At 31.5% G+C, this 18490-nt stretch overlaps 1 protein-coding gene and 1 long non-coding RNA gene across 2 annotated transcripts; both read right to left on the bottom strand.

Annotated features, from left to right (window-relative positions):
• Positions 1-276: 276 nt before the first annotated feature.
• Positions 277-4135, bottom strand: LOC100787041 (TPR repeat-containing thioredoxin TTL1). The gene is made up of 7 exons (XM_003523774.5): positions 2825-4135; positions 2500-2692; positions 2088-2260; positions 1291-1624; positions 992-1196; positions 803-903; positions 277-724 (listed from the first exon to the last, which is right to left on the bottom strand). Exons 1-7 carry the CDS (start codon positions 3628-3630, stop codon positions 572-574), a joined length of 1965 nt encoding a protein of 654 aa, XP_003523822.1. The 5' UTR covers positions 3631-4135; the 3' UTR covers positions 277-571.
• A 10556-nt stretch (positions 4136-14691) lies between these two features.
• LOC102670001 (uncharacterized) lies at positions 14692-18177 on the bottom strand. Its single transcript, XR_413847.4, has 4 exons — positions 17818-18177; positions 16884-17113; positions 16650-16765; positions 14692-14978 (listed from the first exon to the last, which is right to left on the bottom strand). It is a non-coding gene; the product is annotated as an uncharacterized lncRNA (long non-coding RNA).
• Between the last annotated feature and the right edge of the window lie 313 nt (positions 18178-18490).

The raw sequence follows: 18490 nt of genomic DNA, 5'->3' as shown, positions 1-18490 counted from the left end.
CTGGCGGAGTGGACACTGGACAGTCTCTTTTATACCACTAACCGTTTTGAAGTTTGAACCAACTTCCACTCGATTTTAAAGTTGGCTTGACTTAAAGCAATATATATCTTTGAACTTTGAACCATGAAGCTTGAAAGATCTAATTGAAAACAGAGTTTTTGTAATGTAAAACAATCGTGTTTCTTTGACTATATTGCTCATAACTTAGAATGACAGCCTAAATAATCACTCCTGTAAAGAATATATAACTTATCAACCAAAAAAAAAAAGTTTAGGTTTTTCCAAACGAATATGCACTGAATATGAAGAATTAAAGACTGCTCAAACATCCAAAGTATTAAAAAAATCAATTACTAACACAAAGAATCACTTTTCTATACATTTTTCTACAGGTTTTAACAATGGTATGCTTCGTCTTTGGTTTCCTCTGCCTTGTAATTCAGGTGACTAAATTTATGAAGGAAATATAATCAGCTTGATTTATTTTGGGCATCTTCATTTCCATTCTGAAAAATCTAATCTTCATCATTTCTTGCGCCATATGTTGTGATTCGAAGAAGTGCGATCACCATCAGTTGCTATATAATTTAACTAATTTTTCCAACAAGTCGTGGTTGCTGCCTGGAATTTCTTTAACCCTTGATCCATTCTTGTATATTTTAAAAGCTGGGATGCAGTTCACACCTTCTGATTTTGCCAAGTAAGGGTGGTCTTCAATCTCAACCTAATATTGTAAATCAATTATAAGAGACAGTGTAACTAGTTTTTATTAAGAATATTAGGGCACTTCAAAATTGCTAACCTTAAGAAAATTAACTGATGGAAATCTCTTGCAGGTTTGCTCCAACACCAATAACACTTGTTTGTGGGTTGCCTTGTTACAGAAAAGCACCACAGACATCCCTGTTCAAATTGTTCACAACTGGTCAGTGTTTGTTATTTTGTAATACCAAATAGAATAGCATAAAAGACACAATCAAATGTGACTTACCAGGTGATGTTACATAATGTCTAAACCGATCATTGCTTGAGATGAAAAACAAATTTGAGCCAAATTTCAAGTCCTTAATATCTTCACCACGCAACGTCTTGAGTTGGAGCTGGGTCTCAAACAGGGCCCTGGCCACCTCCTCATCTCCTGGCTTTTCTCTTAACAGCATTTCATAATCTTGAATCGCAGCTTCCCATCTTTCCAACTATTATATGTTCAAAAAAATAATTATTAACTGAAAAAACAAGTATAATAATAGTATATTCTACAAGTTAGTATGGAAGTAGAAATTAAAGCACCTTGGCATTGCAATCTGCCCTCCTCAACCTTGCCTTGCTATAACTTGGCTGAACTATAAGTGCCACATTACAATCTTCAATTGCTTTCTCGAATTGACCTAGCTTAGAACGACATGCTGCTCTATTGCATAGCAGAACTGAGTTGAATGGATCATGCTCTAGTCCTTCATTGTATACAGCATATGCTTCCGTGAATTTTGATGCCTTGAAGAGTAAGTTACCACTCATTCTGGCTGATGCCACTGCTCTGGCCCTCCTTACCACTGCATTCACCTCAAAGCTACTTGGATCTAACTTAGATGCTTGCTGAGATGCTATCACTGCATCCTCAAACCTGGCAGCACACAAAAAAGCAGAGTAAACTTAGGGTCATTCATTTATTACTAATTAGACTCAGGTAATATATCACCTTCCATCATTGAATACAAACCAACAATAGCAGGGGGAAGATATAATTTACTTTGCTTGTTTGGTGAACAATATATAAAATTTGGTCAAGTGAGACAGCAATATAAATACTAAGTACCAACTGATACAATATCTATGCCCCATTGTTATCACCCTTAAGTTTATAAAATGAATTATAGAGTGGGAAACCCGATTGCTGGCACTTCTCATTATTTATACTGCTTTAAACCCGAAGCAAAAAAAAAAACAAATAAATGAACTGCTTTAAACATATCTATAGGTCCCATTTTAACTAAATCGGTGGTCTTCGTTTGCAAATCATACAAAATAGAGAAACCATGTTTGAATAATTTGTTAAACATCATAAAAAAAAAAGCATTTTCACCTACCTGCCGGTTGCCAAGTAAATGTGTGTGCCTATCATCAATAGGTAAGCACTACGAACCGGGCCAAATAATTTGTTAGAATAATCAAGGTCAAATTTTGGCATTTTCTCGTAGGTAGCGTGTGCCTCTTGATGTCTTAGGAGCTTCAGCAAGGCTTCAGTATGTAAACAATAGACCTGGTATATACAAAATCTTTTTTTAATCAGCGAAAGGCATACCATAGCCGCTGATTCATCAATCAATCACTATGGCACTTATATTATATAAAAACAAAGTGGAATAATAGGATTCCCATTTGGGAGTGTTATCTATTATGGAACATTAGGTGAAATTCAATGCAAAAATGATAAAAAAAAATGTTGGAGTACAAAAAGTTTAGGCGTAGGAAAGAAACCGTTAAACCAAGGAAACTAACCAGTGGAGCTGAATCAGCACCCAAGGATATTGCAGCCTGTGATTCCTTTAATATAACTTTCCAATCTTTGACTTTCCGAGCTTCAGTGCATTTGCTAAGGTGATTTTGAAGAGCCTGAGCCTGGAAAGCAAGTACGGAATCAACACATGGGCTTGTTTCATTGCAATTCAGTGCCTTTTCAGCCTCTCCCAATCTACAATCAAAAAATTATCAATTTTGTAATAAATAACAAAACAAACATCACAGCATATAGTCCCCTTTTGTTTATACTAGTCCATGGCAAATTGAATGAAGCATACACATGATAATTATTATTGTTGAGTACCTGAAATAAATTGTTGCTAAACGGGTGTGGGCTCTGCCATACGAAGGCTCCAACCTGATAGCTTCCTCACACTCAACAATTGCCTGCAGAAACCTTCCCAAGCTTATCAAAGCCGCGCTCTTGTTGCAATGATATGTTGCTTTCTTGGAGTCAACAGCAATGGCTCTGTCATACAAAGCCAAAGCCTCTTCAAATCTTCCCTGCTTGTACGCTTCATTCCCCATGGACTTCAACACCTCAGGGTCCACTCTGCTGTTCCTCAGACTCCGAAATTGCCCAAGCTCATCGCTGTTCTTCCTCATGATGTTCCCCATCATGCCTTTGTTAGTACTATTACTGTTGTAAGAACAGGAACCGGACAAAGAGTTCAACTCTTTGCTCTTTGTGACACTAGTTCTTGGGCTGCTATTCACAAGCAAATTCCCAGTGATTGGTAACACAAATTCTTTGGCCGGGGATTTCGTCCCGTAGTTTTGATGATGACTGGTACTAGTACTTATCCTGGCAAGTTCCAGAGAGTTAACAACAGGGTGATCTTTCTGTTGTTGTCTACTCTTTCTTGCTGGATTCTGCTCCCCTTTCAGTGTAGGAATGGTTTCAATGGAGCTATCTTTTGGTTCATGGTTTGGAGGGGCTTTGGATTCGTTTTTGCCCTGATCCCTCTGTTGTGCAGTGTTGCAAGGCTTCAGGGGTAGTGAATGAACAGAGGATTTTCTAGGCCTATTATTGGTTTTGAGATGGAAAATTCTCCCCACCAAACCGCAACCCAATTGAACCTCCACTTTGTTCTTGGTTTTCCCTGCCATGCTTCAAGATCAGTGTAATAGAGAAACAACTAGAAGTGTGTTTTTATTTGTTGAAGCCACTATGACACAAACTGGGTGTACTTGGAGAGAAAAGTAAAATAAAAGAAACTCAGCCAAGGAAGAATATGCAAAGAAGCTGAGGGAATTTTGAGAATTTATGAAAATGAAACCTTCAAGTGGTGGCTTCAATGTGATGGAGTTTATGTAAGAAGTGTCGTTTGTGTGTGGATATATATAAAAGGTCGCAGTAGTCTTCAAGAGTGGCTTCCAAGAAACCTACTTGAGCTCTTTTTGAGGCTTTAGAAAGACACTGCCAAGTGTCGACGATTCAAATGAATAGTAACACGCATGAATTTGTATCATTACAATTTTGTTGATGGTATGTTGAAGTGCTATAAAAAATATATAAAGGCACAAATTCGTGCTTAGATCTCCGGCCTGTTGTTAATAGGATATGATCCTGCTAGGAAAAGAGACAAATTTTTTTTTTTTTAACTATAACTAGTATGCCTCATGATTAATTATTGTGGTTCTTTATATGATAAAATTGAGCTTTAAAGTGAGTTCTATTAACAAAATTCATAAAGGCTTGTTTAAGGGCTTTTTTTAATAAAAAAAAAACAATGTTTAATATATTTAAATTTAAATACACTTTTTGTTTAATATAGTATTTTTATTTTTGAACTTTTAATTCGTTAACATTTACCTTTAAAAATGAGAGATCATAGAAATTCCTAAAATTTTCTTATATGAAAAAAATACTATTCTTTTATTTATTTATTTGTTGAAAAAAAAGGTAATAAAATAGGAAGGTATCCTCAATACTATTAGCCAGATTGTTCATGACATGTTGAGACCGTTAGCATACACTTATTCAAGTAGTTATTGTATAGATAAGAGGGTTATCCACTAAATAAAATTTTAGAAACATTATAAATTGAACTTATGTTTATAAATAAATAAAAAAGAGAGAAAATATATTATTTACTCACAGTACAAAAATTTTTATACGATTATTCGATCACAATTTATCATGTATAATAAATTTGTTGACTTTTAAAACAATTATCTTAAAGTAATTCAAATAATAATTTATGATTAAATGAAAATGTAAAATTATTCTAAGTGTATAGATATTAAACTCTAAAAATTATTTCTTCTATTCCTAATTATAAGCCTCTTTAAACTAATTTACTTTCTTAAGAAAAATATTTAATTTAGTTAATCTTATTAAATCTATTAATTATTTGTATTATTATTCTTAAATTATCATTTTTTTTTATTTTTTTACACATTTAATTATTTCTTATTAATGTCCAGAGAGAGAATAATTAAAAATATGTAAAGAAAACATTAATATTAATACACCTAAATATTAAAAAAAATCTTAAAATCTTATAATTAGAGACTCAGGAAATAAGAGTTAATTCTACTTTTTATTTAACAAGTTTTAGCCGTAATAAATTCATAATGCACATTTTTTTAATATATGCATATTTTCAAACAGGATTAAAATAGAAAAGGAAAGTCCAATCAGACGTGCCCGAAAGTTAAACAGCTTAAAAATTTACAGCTCATAGTATTGCATCGCAGGATTTAAATGCTGTCTTTGGTCCATGACAATCCATAATTACTTGTCTATTTTAACACAAAGCAGATAACTTTTAATCACCACGTAAGTATGTGTCTGTGATGTCACTAATATAGAAAATTATTATTTCAAGAGTTGATTTGGGCTTCTATTATCTATTAGAATCAATCGGTTAAAATGTACCCTCAATCCATCTCAAGGGCCCAAGCTAACTTAATTTAATTCAAAATTAAGAGAAATGTTTATTGGATGATAATAATATCATTAGGGACCAAATAGAAGCGTATTTGACGTTTTATACAAAGGTTCATAAAAAATATGAACAGAGTATAATTAATCGTTTTGTCAAGTGGCAGTGGCAGTGGCAGCTAGTTTTCTCGGAACATTCTTTTATATAAAAGAAATAGCAAGTATTTCGTGCGTGTATTTGTAATAAATTTGGATAAAATGTAAAAACATTCTTTTATATAAAACTCAATTAATTAAATAATTAATACAGTTAATTAAGATTTAGTGGGTAAAATTTAAAAGAGAATATATTTTTTAAAAAGGAATTTTTGATTAAAAAATATATAGCATTCATTTGAAATGAAAAGAACATTTAATATAAATATAAAAAAATTAAAATAGTTAAAATTGATATTTGAGTGGAAGAAAGAAATCTTTATATTAAATGAAATTGAAAAAAAATATTTTGATGATTAAAAATATATAAGAGATTGAACAATATGTAAGAAGTTGCATATTAATTTAACTTCCCCGACACCTTTTTGGATGACCTAAATATTAGTTGCTTTTAATAAGTATATATATATATATATATATATATATATATATATATATATATATATATATGCTTGGAGAAAAAAAAGTTTTTAATTTATGATATATATCATTTTTATCCTAAAAATTAATTAAAAAATATTTAAATTTATAATATAGAGTTGACAAACCAAGCATTTTTAGAAGTATTTAACTTAATTAATTTATTGACATCTCACAACAAGCAGGAATATTCCTTAAAAATGCTGTGGTTTAAGTAGTTTGCTAGTTCCTCTCTCATGGAAGAAAAACCATATTAAAAAAACCACATTAAAAAACCACGAGATATATATAGGACTTGTTTGCTTTGAAATTGAATAAATTAATTTTGATAGAATTAATTTTAAATTACTAAATATGATTGATGGTTGATATGTGTATTAATTTCAATATATTAAAAATATCTTTTTATTAAAAAGTGCAAGAAATTAATTAATTTTCTAACGATTAAGAAAGGCAATCTTAGGCGCCTCACCACAATTGAAAATTTAGACGTGTTTGCTTTATTGAAAGGATAATCTCTTCCCCCTGGATTACAAGTTTCGAATCTTAAAACATCCACTATTTTAATTATCTTATATAAAATAATACTTAAAACATGCTGATTAAATAAATTGCAGTATGTGGTTTCGTTTTAGTTATATATGCTAGAACCATGCTGATTTTTTAAAACATCTGTTAATGATTAATGATTTGTCCTAACGTTGAAATAGAAAGAACCTTACTTTAATAACCATAAACTATGGACATAAAAAAAAAAGGAGAACCTCACGTTGGTTCCTTAATAAACAATTATAGCTATCACGGTTTCTTTAATTACTAAATGCTTTTGTGTGTTGGGTTTTTGACGTTGTGAAACAATTGGTCCAATTAGAAGCTACTACATGTAATTTTTGTGTTTTTCAATTAATTTGACATGAAAAATAAAAAATAAAAAATATGTATAGTGCATGAAAACGTGAATCCAGACACACGGTCAATTTAGAGGAAGAGTAATCAGTTGTGACCATACATTTTTCAATATTAGTTACGCTAATTCAAAATTTCTTGTGTGCTTAATCGATCATCTTTCTCTAAGTCTTTGTTAAGTTGATTAAAATAAATTAAAGTGGTGAAAAACTAATGTGTGGTATACGTTTGGTAGGTATATATATATCCACTGACTTTGAAACAGTCATATATAGTAGATGCTAGGTATGAAACTTCAATTTGAAGCATGAAGAACTTGGGTGTGATCTGTTACATAATTCTGTGCATTTGACAAAGCTTTGTTCTTTTCTTTAGTATACTCTTACTTAACAAACATATAAGTAATTATGTATTATATGTATTAATACATGGATTAAAAAAATAGGTTTACGTGTAAGTTAGGAGACAACACTTTTTGACCAAAAATAAAGCATCGAAAAGCAAATATATGATTCTCCTAATCACGGAAAACAATTAATTAGTTAACATACTAAAGTGACCCCTTTTCATTTTGTTGTGAAAAATAGCAGAGCCATCCATTTCGAAAATCTGGGTTAGTAGTGGGAAGAATATTGAATTGATATAATGAACACGTTGGCCGAACCATCATATATAAGAATTGATGACAAACTTTGTTATAATAGCTGGTAACAACTTCCCCATATTGAAAAAAGCTCAAGGGTTTGGTAACATCGCTGAATATGATGGCTCTATTGATTTGTTGCCAAGGCACAACTACAGTACCCTTTTTTCAAATTCAACTTTTACATACATTCTTTCTTAATCTATTTGCGCAACAACTTTGTTTTTTGTTTTTTTGTTTTTTTTACTTTTCTTTTCATTCCACTGAATTTGGCAAGCAAATAATTTTTGTTTGGCCCTGAAGACCCCACCAAAATTGGAAGAGGGTCTAAAGGTGCATCCACATATTAATTCAAATACAAAACCATATTAGTAACTTTTTGCCACCTTCCTATCTATTCCAATATTTGGGAGGTTGGTAAGGATTCTTTCTTTGTTAGTTCATTCGTTTTCATTAGTTAGAAAGTAGTATTTGGGACCAACCAATTAGAGACAATTGAGATCTTATCTGAAGGGATTGTTATAGGGTTTACCCACATCCTGTCTCGTTTATTGTTCGTCGGTGCCGGCTTCTAAATGCTTGGCACCACCCCGCAACAGACGGCACACCATATATTATCAAGATTTTTCCTACACTGCACTATGACTAAAATCCAACCATGCATTATTCCTTTGGTTCACCAAATTTCAGAGTGTAATGATAAAAAGGTTACAAACTTCTTCAAATTATGAAATGCTGAACGGATGTTACACTAGCTAGTAACTATTAGTTATTACTTTAAGAGAAAAAATATTATAAATCGATAATGTAAAAAATTTTATATAATTATTTTATCATAGTTCATTATATATGATAAATTTATTAACTTTTAAAATAATTATTTTAAAATAATTCAAAAAATAATTTATAATTAAATAATAATATAAAATAATTTTACATTTTATATATATATATATATATATATATATATATATATATATATATATATATATATATATATATATATATATATATATATATATATATATATATATATATATATATATATATATATATATATATATAAGAGAATGGACGTGGGAAAGGGGGAAGTGAGATTTGAGTTCTCTAATTGAATTATGACGTGTAGGTACGTTTTGGTGGCTCATTATTCATGTTGAATTTAGGGATGGATTTAACAAGAACGGACAATATTATTATACCAAAAATGTGTCAAAATTGTGTTCACGTTGATTGATTGAAGTGGCTACATTTTTATCCTTTTTTATGATTTAACTAAATGAGTTATGGTTAAAATCAATTATAAGACGTACCAAACGTACTCCTGAGAATCTGATAGTGCTTCTCATTTATAACGCGGCTTGAATTTAAATATTTGTTGAAACTCTTGGGTTGTACGAGATGAAAGCCAGAATTGAATGCTTGAAGACCTTATGCTTCTCAGAATCTTGATTTTAAATTAGTTCTTCTGATGATATTGGGGGGGAATATAGAGACACAATGGGACAAACTGATTCAGTGAACAATACGTATCCACATAAGGATCACGTGTGCATACACTCCGATCCCTTCAACAGAGTAATTAAGTAGTCAAAGTTCTACGACGATCGTATATATGTCCATCTTCAAGATTTTGTCATTTGTTTAAAGGAAAATGTTTTGTGAAATGATAAAAATGACAAAGTTATCTATTATTTGATTTTTAGATATACTTTTTTATGTGTATATGAAAAACATAAAATAAATAAAAATATACAATATCACATGAAGTGTTAATTTTATATATTCAAATTAACTATAGGATATGTTTGTTTAAAATAAGAGAAATATTAATAGTAGTAATTAACATTATACTCAATATTTTACACAATTTAATTAACAAACAAAATTATATAGTGATTATACGTATAATATAAAATTTCACTTAATGAAAAAATAAAACCTATATGTTATAATATCGTTCTTGAAATCTATAAACAGACACAAGGAGAGACAGATTATAACCCCAAATATGACGGTCATGCGCAAAAACAAAGTGAGAAATTTATGGATAAATTTTAGGGCAGTTCCTTGTTCAAACCTAACATATACACGGTAAGCAACAAAACGACACAAGAATATTGCAGTGTCGTCGGTGGCCATCATAATAATTGTGGTGGGTCTATTTGTAAACAGAAAGGGGTGGGGGAGGAAAAGACACGAGTGATTAGAATATATGAAGGTGAAGGTTTTGTTTCTATTTGTTTAGTCTAATACACAAAGTCATTGAACTAATCAACAACTCACTTAATGCATTTGCTGAGACCCTCTAAACCTCTTAATTCTTCTTCCTATCTCTTTCTATAAATCAATTCTGTTGAGGTGTCCAACACCAAAGTCCTATTATACAGAGAGTTAGCAGTGCAATCACAACGCTCAATTGCAATATAATCATAAAAACTGGATATCGATTTCTGAACCATATAAACTATAAAGACGTTCAGTCGATCTCTCCTTTGCGTTATCATCATATATAATTACAAATAAATAAAAAAAATGCACGTGTCAATATTCACTAACTAAATAATTAATCAAGACCTGAGACATCAAGACGTCATTAAGGTGTTTCGATTAAAAATCGCTATTAAATTCAAAACTCCTTATGTTTATAGTAACTAAATATGTTAACCTTTCGTCACTCTGAGTTTATTACGTGGACTAGCTAGCAGCTAGCTAATATTAAAATATGTGTGTTTTCATGAAATTCCACATGTTATACACATCAATTCGCTATTCCCAATCACGTATTCGTGCCAGTATACATCAAATTAATCTTTATGATTATCATACACCTCACAATTTGGTTTATTATCATATACATCAATTTTTTATTTATCATTTTATTCATGACTACAAAATATCATGTCTCACTTGATATTTGGTTTTAAAAAATTTTGTATGACTAAAAAAAATAATAAATTAGTAATCAAATTTAGTGATTGAATTTTTTTCAGTCGCTAATTTGTGTGTGTGTTTTTCAAACCAAACAGGTCTTTTAATTTTCAAAATAAATTAATTCTTGACATGCATTGTCTGTGTCATGTGTGTGTATGTAGTACGTATGATGATATTGATTAATTTAATTAAGACATATAAAACAATTTTGTGAAATCAATTATGTTATTTTTCTTTTGGTGAACGTGGAATGCGATGCTCCACGAAAAAAAAGAGGGTAAAATATGTATATAACGTGATCGTCATTTGAGTGGAATTTCTCAATACAATGTAAATTTTAAATTTAATTAGAATGCACTAATAATATAAATAATTTTTACAATTTAAATTATTTATTATAAATCTAAAATATAGTTTATATAATCAAATATATTTTTTTATTATAATTTATATTTATAATATAATTTGTATATTAAAATATTTATTTATCATAAACTTTTATTATGCAAAAATAAACATTTATCAAGTACAATTCGAGAAACTAAAATACAAAAGTCGTATAAAAGCAAAGTAAAAATTTAACAAACAGCAAACATATATGAACCTAAGTATAACAGATAAATTTTGTTTGCTTTCAATTCGATATTAGAAGATTACATTCAAATTGAAACAAATCCACATATATTATTTTTATATTTTATTTGGACGACATTTTGTCCAAAATTGAAGAGAACCAAATAATGATGAAGATTTTAAGATTTCAATCTATATATACATGCATTTTTAACGAAATGACAAATTTTGCAGGTAAAGATTTATCTTTTCACTTCTATGTATGCGTTGAATTAATTTATTTTCTATATAAAATAACCTAGAATTTAAATTTTATTTAAAATTAAATAAATGATCTATTTGAATCGATGTAATCCAAGCATGTATTACTTAATAAGGAAATGCGAAATTGTATTACTACAAAAAAGTTTATATAAAAAATCATACAACTATTTCTAAAGCGAAAATTAATAGAAAGAGAAGAGAAGATGTTTATGATATAACTATTTATGTTCAATGCCAGTTCAAGAGGGTGGAATATTCGAATTCTATTGATGTAAACCCCAACATTCAAGTCAGCGTATGCAAGAGGAGAATAATAATATGTAAAAGTTAGAGAATGTACCTATATATCCTATAGGCGGATCCATGTTGAAGGCTATGGGGGCAATTGACCCCACAACATTTTCTTTTTCACATAAATATATATAATAATTTATATATTTGTTCCCATAAAAAATTAGTATTACCCTCATAAGTTAATTTTTCTTTAAATGAATATAAAATATTATAAGAGATAAAAGAGAAAAAAAATATTAACTTCTTTACCATTTTATTTTTCTAAATTTTTATTGGATTGACGATAAAAAAATCATACAACAATTTTAAAATATGAAAATGTGTAAAAGATAATTATAATTTAATTATAAAAGTTTAATTATTCTAGTTTTTTTGTCTTGACATTATTTATTTTGTAAAAATTTATGGTATTTTTTTATAAAAATATTATAAATTATTTTTTTACTCCCACTAAATAAAATTCATGGATCCACCACAATATATTTATATTATTCACCAACATGTTATAGTAGTAACTCTTACGTGATGATGAGGTATAAGAAACACCTATAGGCGATGAATCGTGTGGTTTTTATTGTGTTTGGTTAATGAATTTTGACATCATATTCAATGATTGATAACTGTGTTGAGATTGGTGTAGTATCAAAAGATTCTTGTTCTTGGTTCTTATGGTTCTTATGAATTAATTGTTGAATTTGATATAAGTAAGAATTGAAGATGATATCAAGAGATTTATAATAATTCATGCACGTTATTCAATTAATTAAGCTTGATGCTATTAAGCTTAAGGTATTATGAATGTGTTATTATATAAATAAGTAATCTAAGAAAAATACATCCAAAGAATCCGAATAACCAGGAGATATCCTTTCGAGATCTTAAAAAAAGCCTAAACTTTTGGCTAATGATTAATGAAAATTGGATTTGTTTGCAATACACGTTGGAATCCCATAAAGAAGTAGATGGTTACATTGGGCTGACACTTGTTACCCTGGGAGCATAGCATAGCTTGAGATCCAAGTTACGCTCGAACTTTGGAGGGTATGAAAAGAAGCAAGGTAAGGCTTTGGATTGAAGTCTTATAACTTTATTACATAGTGTACGGGTTGCAGAGACGCACATGCAATATTTTACGTAAAGAAAACCAAGGTGGTCACGTGATCCAAGGCCACTGGAAAAATGCTCATGCTTCCAGACTTCCACTTTAAGCTTTAGGTAGGTGTGTATTTCAGTTCATATTTGGATAAATATCTCAATTTTTTCTAGCTAGTTACACTTATATATTTTTCTTATCAGCAATAATAGATATTATATTAAAAATAAGACAACCAGGTACCAGCAGTAGCAGGAAGCAAGGACAAAGTTAAATACTCACAAAAGAGTCATGAATTTGACTGTAGAGAATGGTCACTGATTGTTTATGATAAGTTGCACTTATATATGACATCCTTCTCGAGGTAATTCCATCTTATATTATTAAGTATTCCTAATCAACAACTATTGTCAAATGAAATGAATTTCTTTTAATACAGAAATAAGAACAATTTTATCAGACAGACTTGATTCTGCCGCTAATCAGATTACTTTATTTTTTATGTTTTACGCTCGATTTCTGCTCACCAGCATTTCCTTTTTTTATTGACCATGTGTTTTATTATTTACGTCTTTGTTAAGTTAAAGTTAGTATGATCTTTGATCTTGGAATGAGTAATTACTTTCTCTCTATACTATTACATTGATCCAAACACTTGCATGAATGCGTTATCTTTCGATCACCATTAGATCACTAGATCAGTGTGGAAGAAAGCTTATGAGATATCCCTGAAAAAGAATTTTTAAAAGAAACGTAATTCTATTTTAAGCAGAAAAAGTAAAACATATGATCAAGATGAAGCAAATGGAAATATGTAGAAAAAAAATGCATTAAACGTTGATACATATGCAGCTAGCCATGACCTTGTTTTATTATACATAGTACTGTCCCAAAATAAATGTTATATTTTAAAATATGTATTATGTTAGTTTTTAACGTAATATTAATTTTTTTATTAATATTTTTAATAAATATCATTTTAGTTTTTCAATGTAATATTAATATTAAAGTTAATTTTATAAAATTATTTTTTTTAGTTATTAGTTTTTTTTGTGTAAAATAGCCTAATAGATAGATTTAAGCGGTTCTGTGAAAAATAGACTTAAGCTGCATTCCAAAATATAAATGATATTTATGAAATTGTGTACCCTAAATGCTAAAATTAGTTACAGGGGTAATGAGAAAGCGGTACGGAAAGAGCAAACAAACCTTCGTGACACTATCCGAATAACAGACAATAATGATTGAGCTATAGTATATACTGGTTTTTGTTTCTATTTATTTCTGCGTCATTAACTGATGTAATGCCGCGTCTCATGTATCACATGCAGAGGATTACATATGAAGCCTTTTACGATATTTTTGCAAAGTTGTGCTGCGGCTGAGGGGCGTTATTCAGTGTAAATATTGGTCTCTTACTGTTTCGGGTTAACATAAATGTCATGTATAAATATCAAGTAAGCAGAACTTAAAAAACTATAGAAAAAACATCAATAAAAGAATAGTGTTGACACCACTAAAGTAAAGATTTTTTTTAGAACGGTTAAAAATAACTTTTAAAAACAACTGTACGGATATTCATAAAAAGTCATAATTTCTTAAAATAGTTGAAAATCGTTTTAAAAAATTATTTTTAGAACGGTTTTTATGGCAACTGTTCTAAAATATTGTCGTTTTAGATTTATTTGTTTAAATAACCGCTCTAAAAAATATCTTTTTAGAATGGTGATTGAGATAATTATTCAGAAAAGTTAATCTTCTGGATGGGTTAAAAAAAGAACCAATCTAAAAAGTTAATTTTTTTTAATAAAAAACAAACCATTGAAACTTTATAAGGAAGTTTATTACACGGTGATCATCTCCATTTGCAATTTATCAAACACGACAAGCAAATTACTATATTAACAGAACAGTCAAATTAAGTTGGACAAAAAAGAATAGAGCTAAAGAACTTTCTCCTCTATACACATTTTAAAAGAAAGTTAATAACAGAGAACACTTATAATACATCAAAGATGCTAATTCATCCTCACTGCCAATTCTCAACTGACCCCATTGCTCGAGGAGAATATTTGCGAGGCAATTAAGAGGCTGTCCGTATATTTGCTTCATGGATCTGCTTAATCCCATCCATGAGGTAAATGGGATCATAGTGCCTCAATGATTTGGGATTGGGATCAGTTTCATGTAATCCTGATATATTTCTGCCCGTCTGATGAGTGCATCTGCGTGCAAGCACGACCCTTAAAGTAAGTGCATCCATAAGAAAGGCAAGCAACCTAAGATTAAGAAAGACCCATACTGGCCATACAAGCTATCCACAAACCAAAGTACAAACGAGTTCAGGGTGAATGCCACAATATTAATAATTTATCAAAATGATAACAGCAATAAGAATCCTAAAACAGAATGACACAGGCATCCCATTTCCCATGTGACTAGATATAAAATAATTCAAATAGTTCTTTCTTATTCAAGGTTAAATACATCATACTACATGCTATTGACATTATAAAGCAAAATTGACCTCTCACTAACAATTAACATCGAATAAGAACAAAACAATATGCTTTAAGACCAATGTTGTTAATGGCAGATGGCGGAAAGTCAAAAATCCGCCATAAAAATATGGCGGATGGCGTAGCGGAAAATGACGGATGTCATGGCGGACAGAAAAAAGGGATGTCAAACAGCAAAAATAGCATGTTAAGGAAAAAAAAAATGGGACTGTTAAAAGTAAAAAGGGGTGTCAAATAGAAAAAGGAAAAAAAAGCTAGGGGTGTCAAACAGCAAAAATAAAATTAAAAAACCCTACTCTTCTTCGCGACAAAGCTTCGTCTTCTTCGCGAGAACTTCTCAAAGCTGCAGGCCGCCGTTCGTGACAGGTGCGTTTCTGTCGGAGCTCGTCGCCGCCGTTCGTGCCGGTGCGTCGCTGCCGGAGCTCGTCGCAGCTGCGTGCGCGTGCGGATTACAGGTGTCGCAGCTGCATGCGCGTGCGAACTGCGGGTGTCGCGGTTGTGGCTGGGTGCGGCGGGGTGCGGGAGGGACGCGGCTGGGTTCAGGGGAGGGACGCGGTTGGGTTCAGGGGAGGCTCGCGGTTGGGTTCTCTCTTAGATGGTAGGCTGTTGTGAATCACAGAGCTACGTGGGAGGGTCTTTTAGTTGAATGAATAACCGGGTAGAGTTGGGTCGGGTCAGCCCAACTCCTACCGCGGACAAAAAGCAAAAAAAAAACCGCCATTTCCGTCACCCCGCCATAACCGCCACGACCGCCATGGCTATGGCGGCCACCATGGCACCGCCATCCCAAACCCGCCACGCCACCGCTATTCGGTGGCGTTTTTTCGAAAATCCGCCACAAAAATCCGCCATGGCGCCGCCATGGCCGCCATTTAACAACACTGTTTAAGACAGAACTATAAATCACAGATAGTGTTCAACATTCTGACCATTTACCGCTTTAACATCACACCTCTGACTACACTGATCTAAGCATGGAAAAAAAAATGCAATAAGAAGCCATAAAACAGAAGCACTAATACTGGATTCCTATTCCCACTAAAATAAAATATGAAAAAAATAAAGAAATATGATATCTAAAAACCACTCCTTTTAGGATAAGGCAAAGGAAATAGAGAAAAGAGAAGAATGATTTTATTGTTTGATTGAAAAATGAAAATGAACAGAATAGGAGAAAGATTTCTCCTTCCAAGGGATTCTCCTTTTTCACAATTGAACCACTGCTCTGTTTTCCCAGACTAATGTAAATGAATGCCTCTACCTTATAAATTTTGGAAAAGATAATTACTCTGGTTCTCTGCTCATTTCACAATTGAAGCTTCATGTCTTATAAATGAAGTGGAAAATAGAGTGTTTCTAAGAGGCAAAGACACTTACCAGTCATACATAAAAGCAAGACCTCGATATGCAGCTTCTCTGTCCTCTTTTGATTGAACAAGTGGCACAACCCAGGCAGAATTCAGTGTTACCCCAATTTGACCTTTCTGAGAAGCCTATTAGAAAATCATTCACTGTCAATTAATTCTGTACTGACCTTATATTGCATGATTTGTCTTAAATGCTAACCAATTTTGTATGCTGTTATATTTAAAATAATATTACTGCATTAACCTGGAACTTCTCCCTTTATACTTTTACTACTGCAACATGAGCAAGAATGAGGTGGTGTGTAACTACATAGGGTTCGGTAGTAGAATCACCAGCAGTGCAGTTAGCAAAACACTTGGAGCATCTCATAACCTCCGGAGTTATATAGCACTGGCTCGTTTAATGTAATCCAGTGCTTAAGCCTGTCACCAAATTCCCTGAAGCATACTTCTGCATAATTTGCCAAATCTTGCCTGTTTGCAAAATCAAAGGACCAATTCTTCATCAGTTGGGAGTGAATAATAAGGACAAGTCCAATTCAATCTATTCTAGATAACATATTTCACTATTGCTTACTCAATTTTGGGACTTAAAACCACCATATTCACCTTAGTTGCATTATGGACACACACCAATATCTATGTGCAATTCAAAGTGCTAATAATTCCCTTAAAATCATGCAAACTAATGATCCAAAAATCTAAAGAATAATTAACTATTTATCAAACAACTAATCCACTCATTTCACAATTACATCTATGGAGAAATGAATTAACTAAGATGCAGAGAGTTGCCCGGAAAATAGAGGCCAGTTTAAAGAGCAATACATTCTACTCCAAAGCCCTTCCCTCCTTAACTAGATTTAATTGGAGACTATGATATGTCATATTATCTCGGTTCTTTGGAGATATGAATAACAATGTTATTGCTCCCTAAGATATATAGAGCCTGTACTATGAAATTTAACATGAGAATATGTTGTCTAATATGAACCATACCTCTACCAAGTGGTTCCAACTGAACAATTTGCTACGCAGAATAACCTAGCTAATCTTACGGAGTATCAATAAAACTAACTGGAATTGATTCTACTACACTTTCGCAAGATTAAAAAAGAAAATTAAAGCCACGCGAATTTGTGCATTATTAAGAGCTACAGCAAGAGAAGCGAATGTACCTGATTGAGCGCAAGTCAAAATCAAAATGGAAGCTCCAAAATCGTTACGTTCGAAACCCTAATCCTGTGCGTGCGCGCTCTTTTGCTTATGATGGCCATGCGAATTTGTTTATTATTAAGAGGGATTTGATTCAGACGTTCGCTGAGGGACGAAGGCGGAGCCGCTGCCGCGGAGGAGTGGACTCGCGCCGCCATGGAGAAAGGGAAACGCCGCCGCCGTGGAAGATTCAGAAGCGCGGCAACGAGTTCTGCAACGATGTTGAAGTCGCGAGGGAGCTTGAGGGTTTTGGAGTCTGATAGTGCTAGAGAGGGTTCTGGGTTTTGTGGAGCAGAGTTTTTACACAACAGTTGTAAGTACAAGGGATTTAAAAAGTTAATCTTTAAGTGTCATTTAATTTACAATTGTTCTAAATAAAATTTTTTAGAACTGTTTAAATTAAAATCATTATTCTAAAAGATCATTTTTATAATGGTTTTTTATGATATTTTAAAAACTTTGACTTTATTTATAAAAATGTCGTTGTACTTTTTTTTAATCGGATATTTTTACAACTGTTCTGAAAAACTGTTCAAAAAAGTAAAAAAAAAAAAATTCACTTGTCTGAGGAAAAAAGAAGCATAAGCATGTGAGCTTAATTATTTTCATTCAAAAGCTATTGTAATGACTGGATTG

Source organism: Glycine max, chromosome 4 (assembly GCF_000004515.6).
Source record: "Glycine max cultivar Williams 82 chromosome 4, Glycine_max_v4.0, whole genome shotgun sequence".
Lineage (NCBI taxonomy): Eukaryota > Viridiplantae > Streptophyta > Magnoliopsida > Fabales > Fabaceae > Glycine > Glycine max.
Note: the sequence above shows the minus strand (reverse complement) of the source record. Positions and strands in the feature narration are given on the sequence as shown.

Coding starts and splice junctions, on each gene's coding strand:
- LOC100787041 (XM_003523774.5), bottom strand. CDS start 3,630: ATGGCAGGGAAAACCAAGAACAAAGTGGAGGTTCAATTGGGTTGCGGT. Junction 2,693..2,824: donor TTAGCAACAATTTATTTCAG/GTACTCAACAAT, acceptor TTTTGATTGTAG/ATTGGGAGAGGCTGAAAAGG. Junction 1,197..1,290: donor GGGCAGATTGCAATGCCAAG/GTGCTTTAATTT, acceptor AACATATAATAG/TTGGAAAGATGGGAAGCTGC.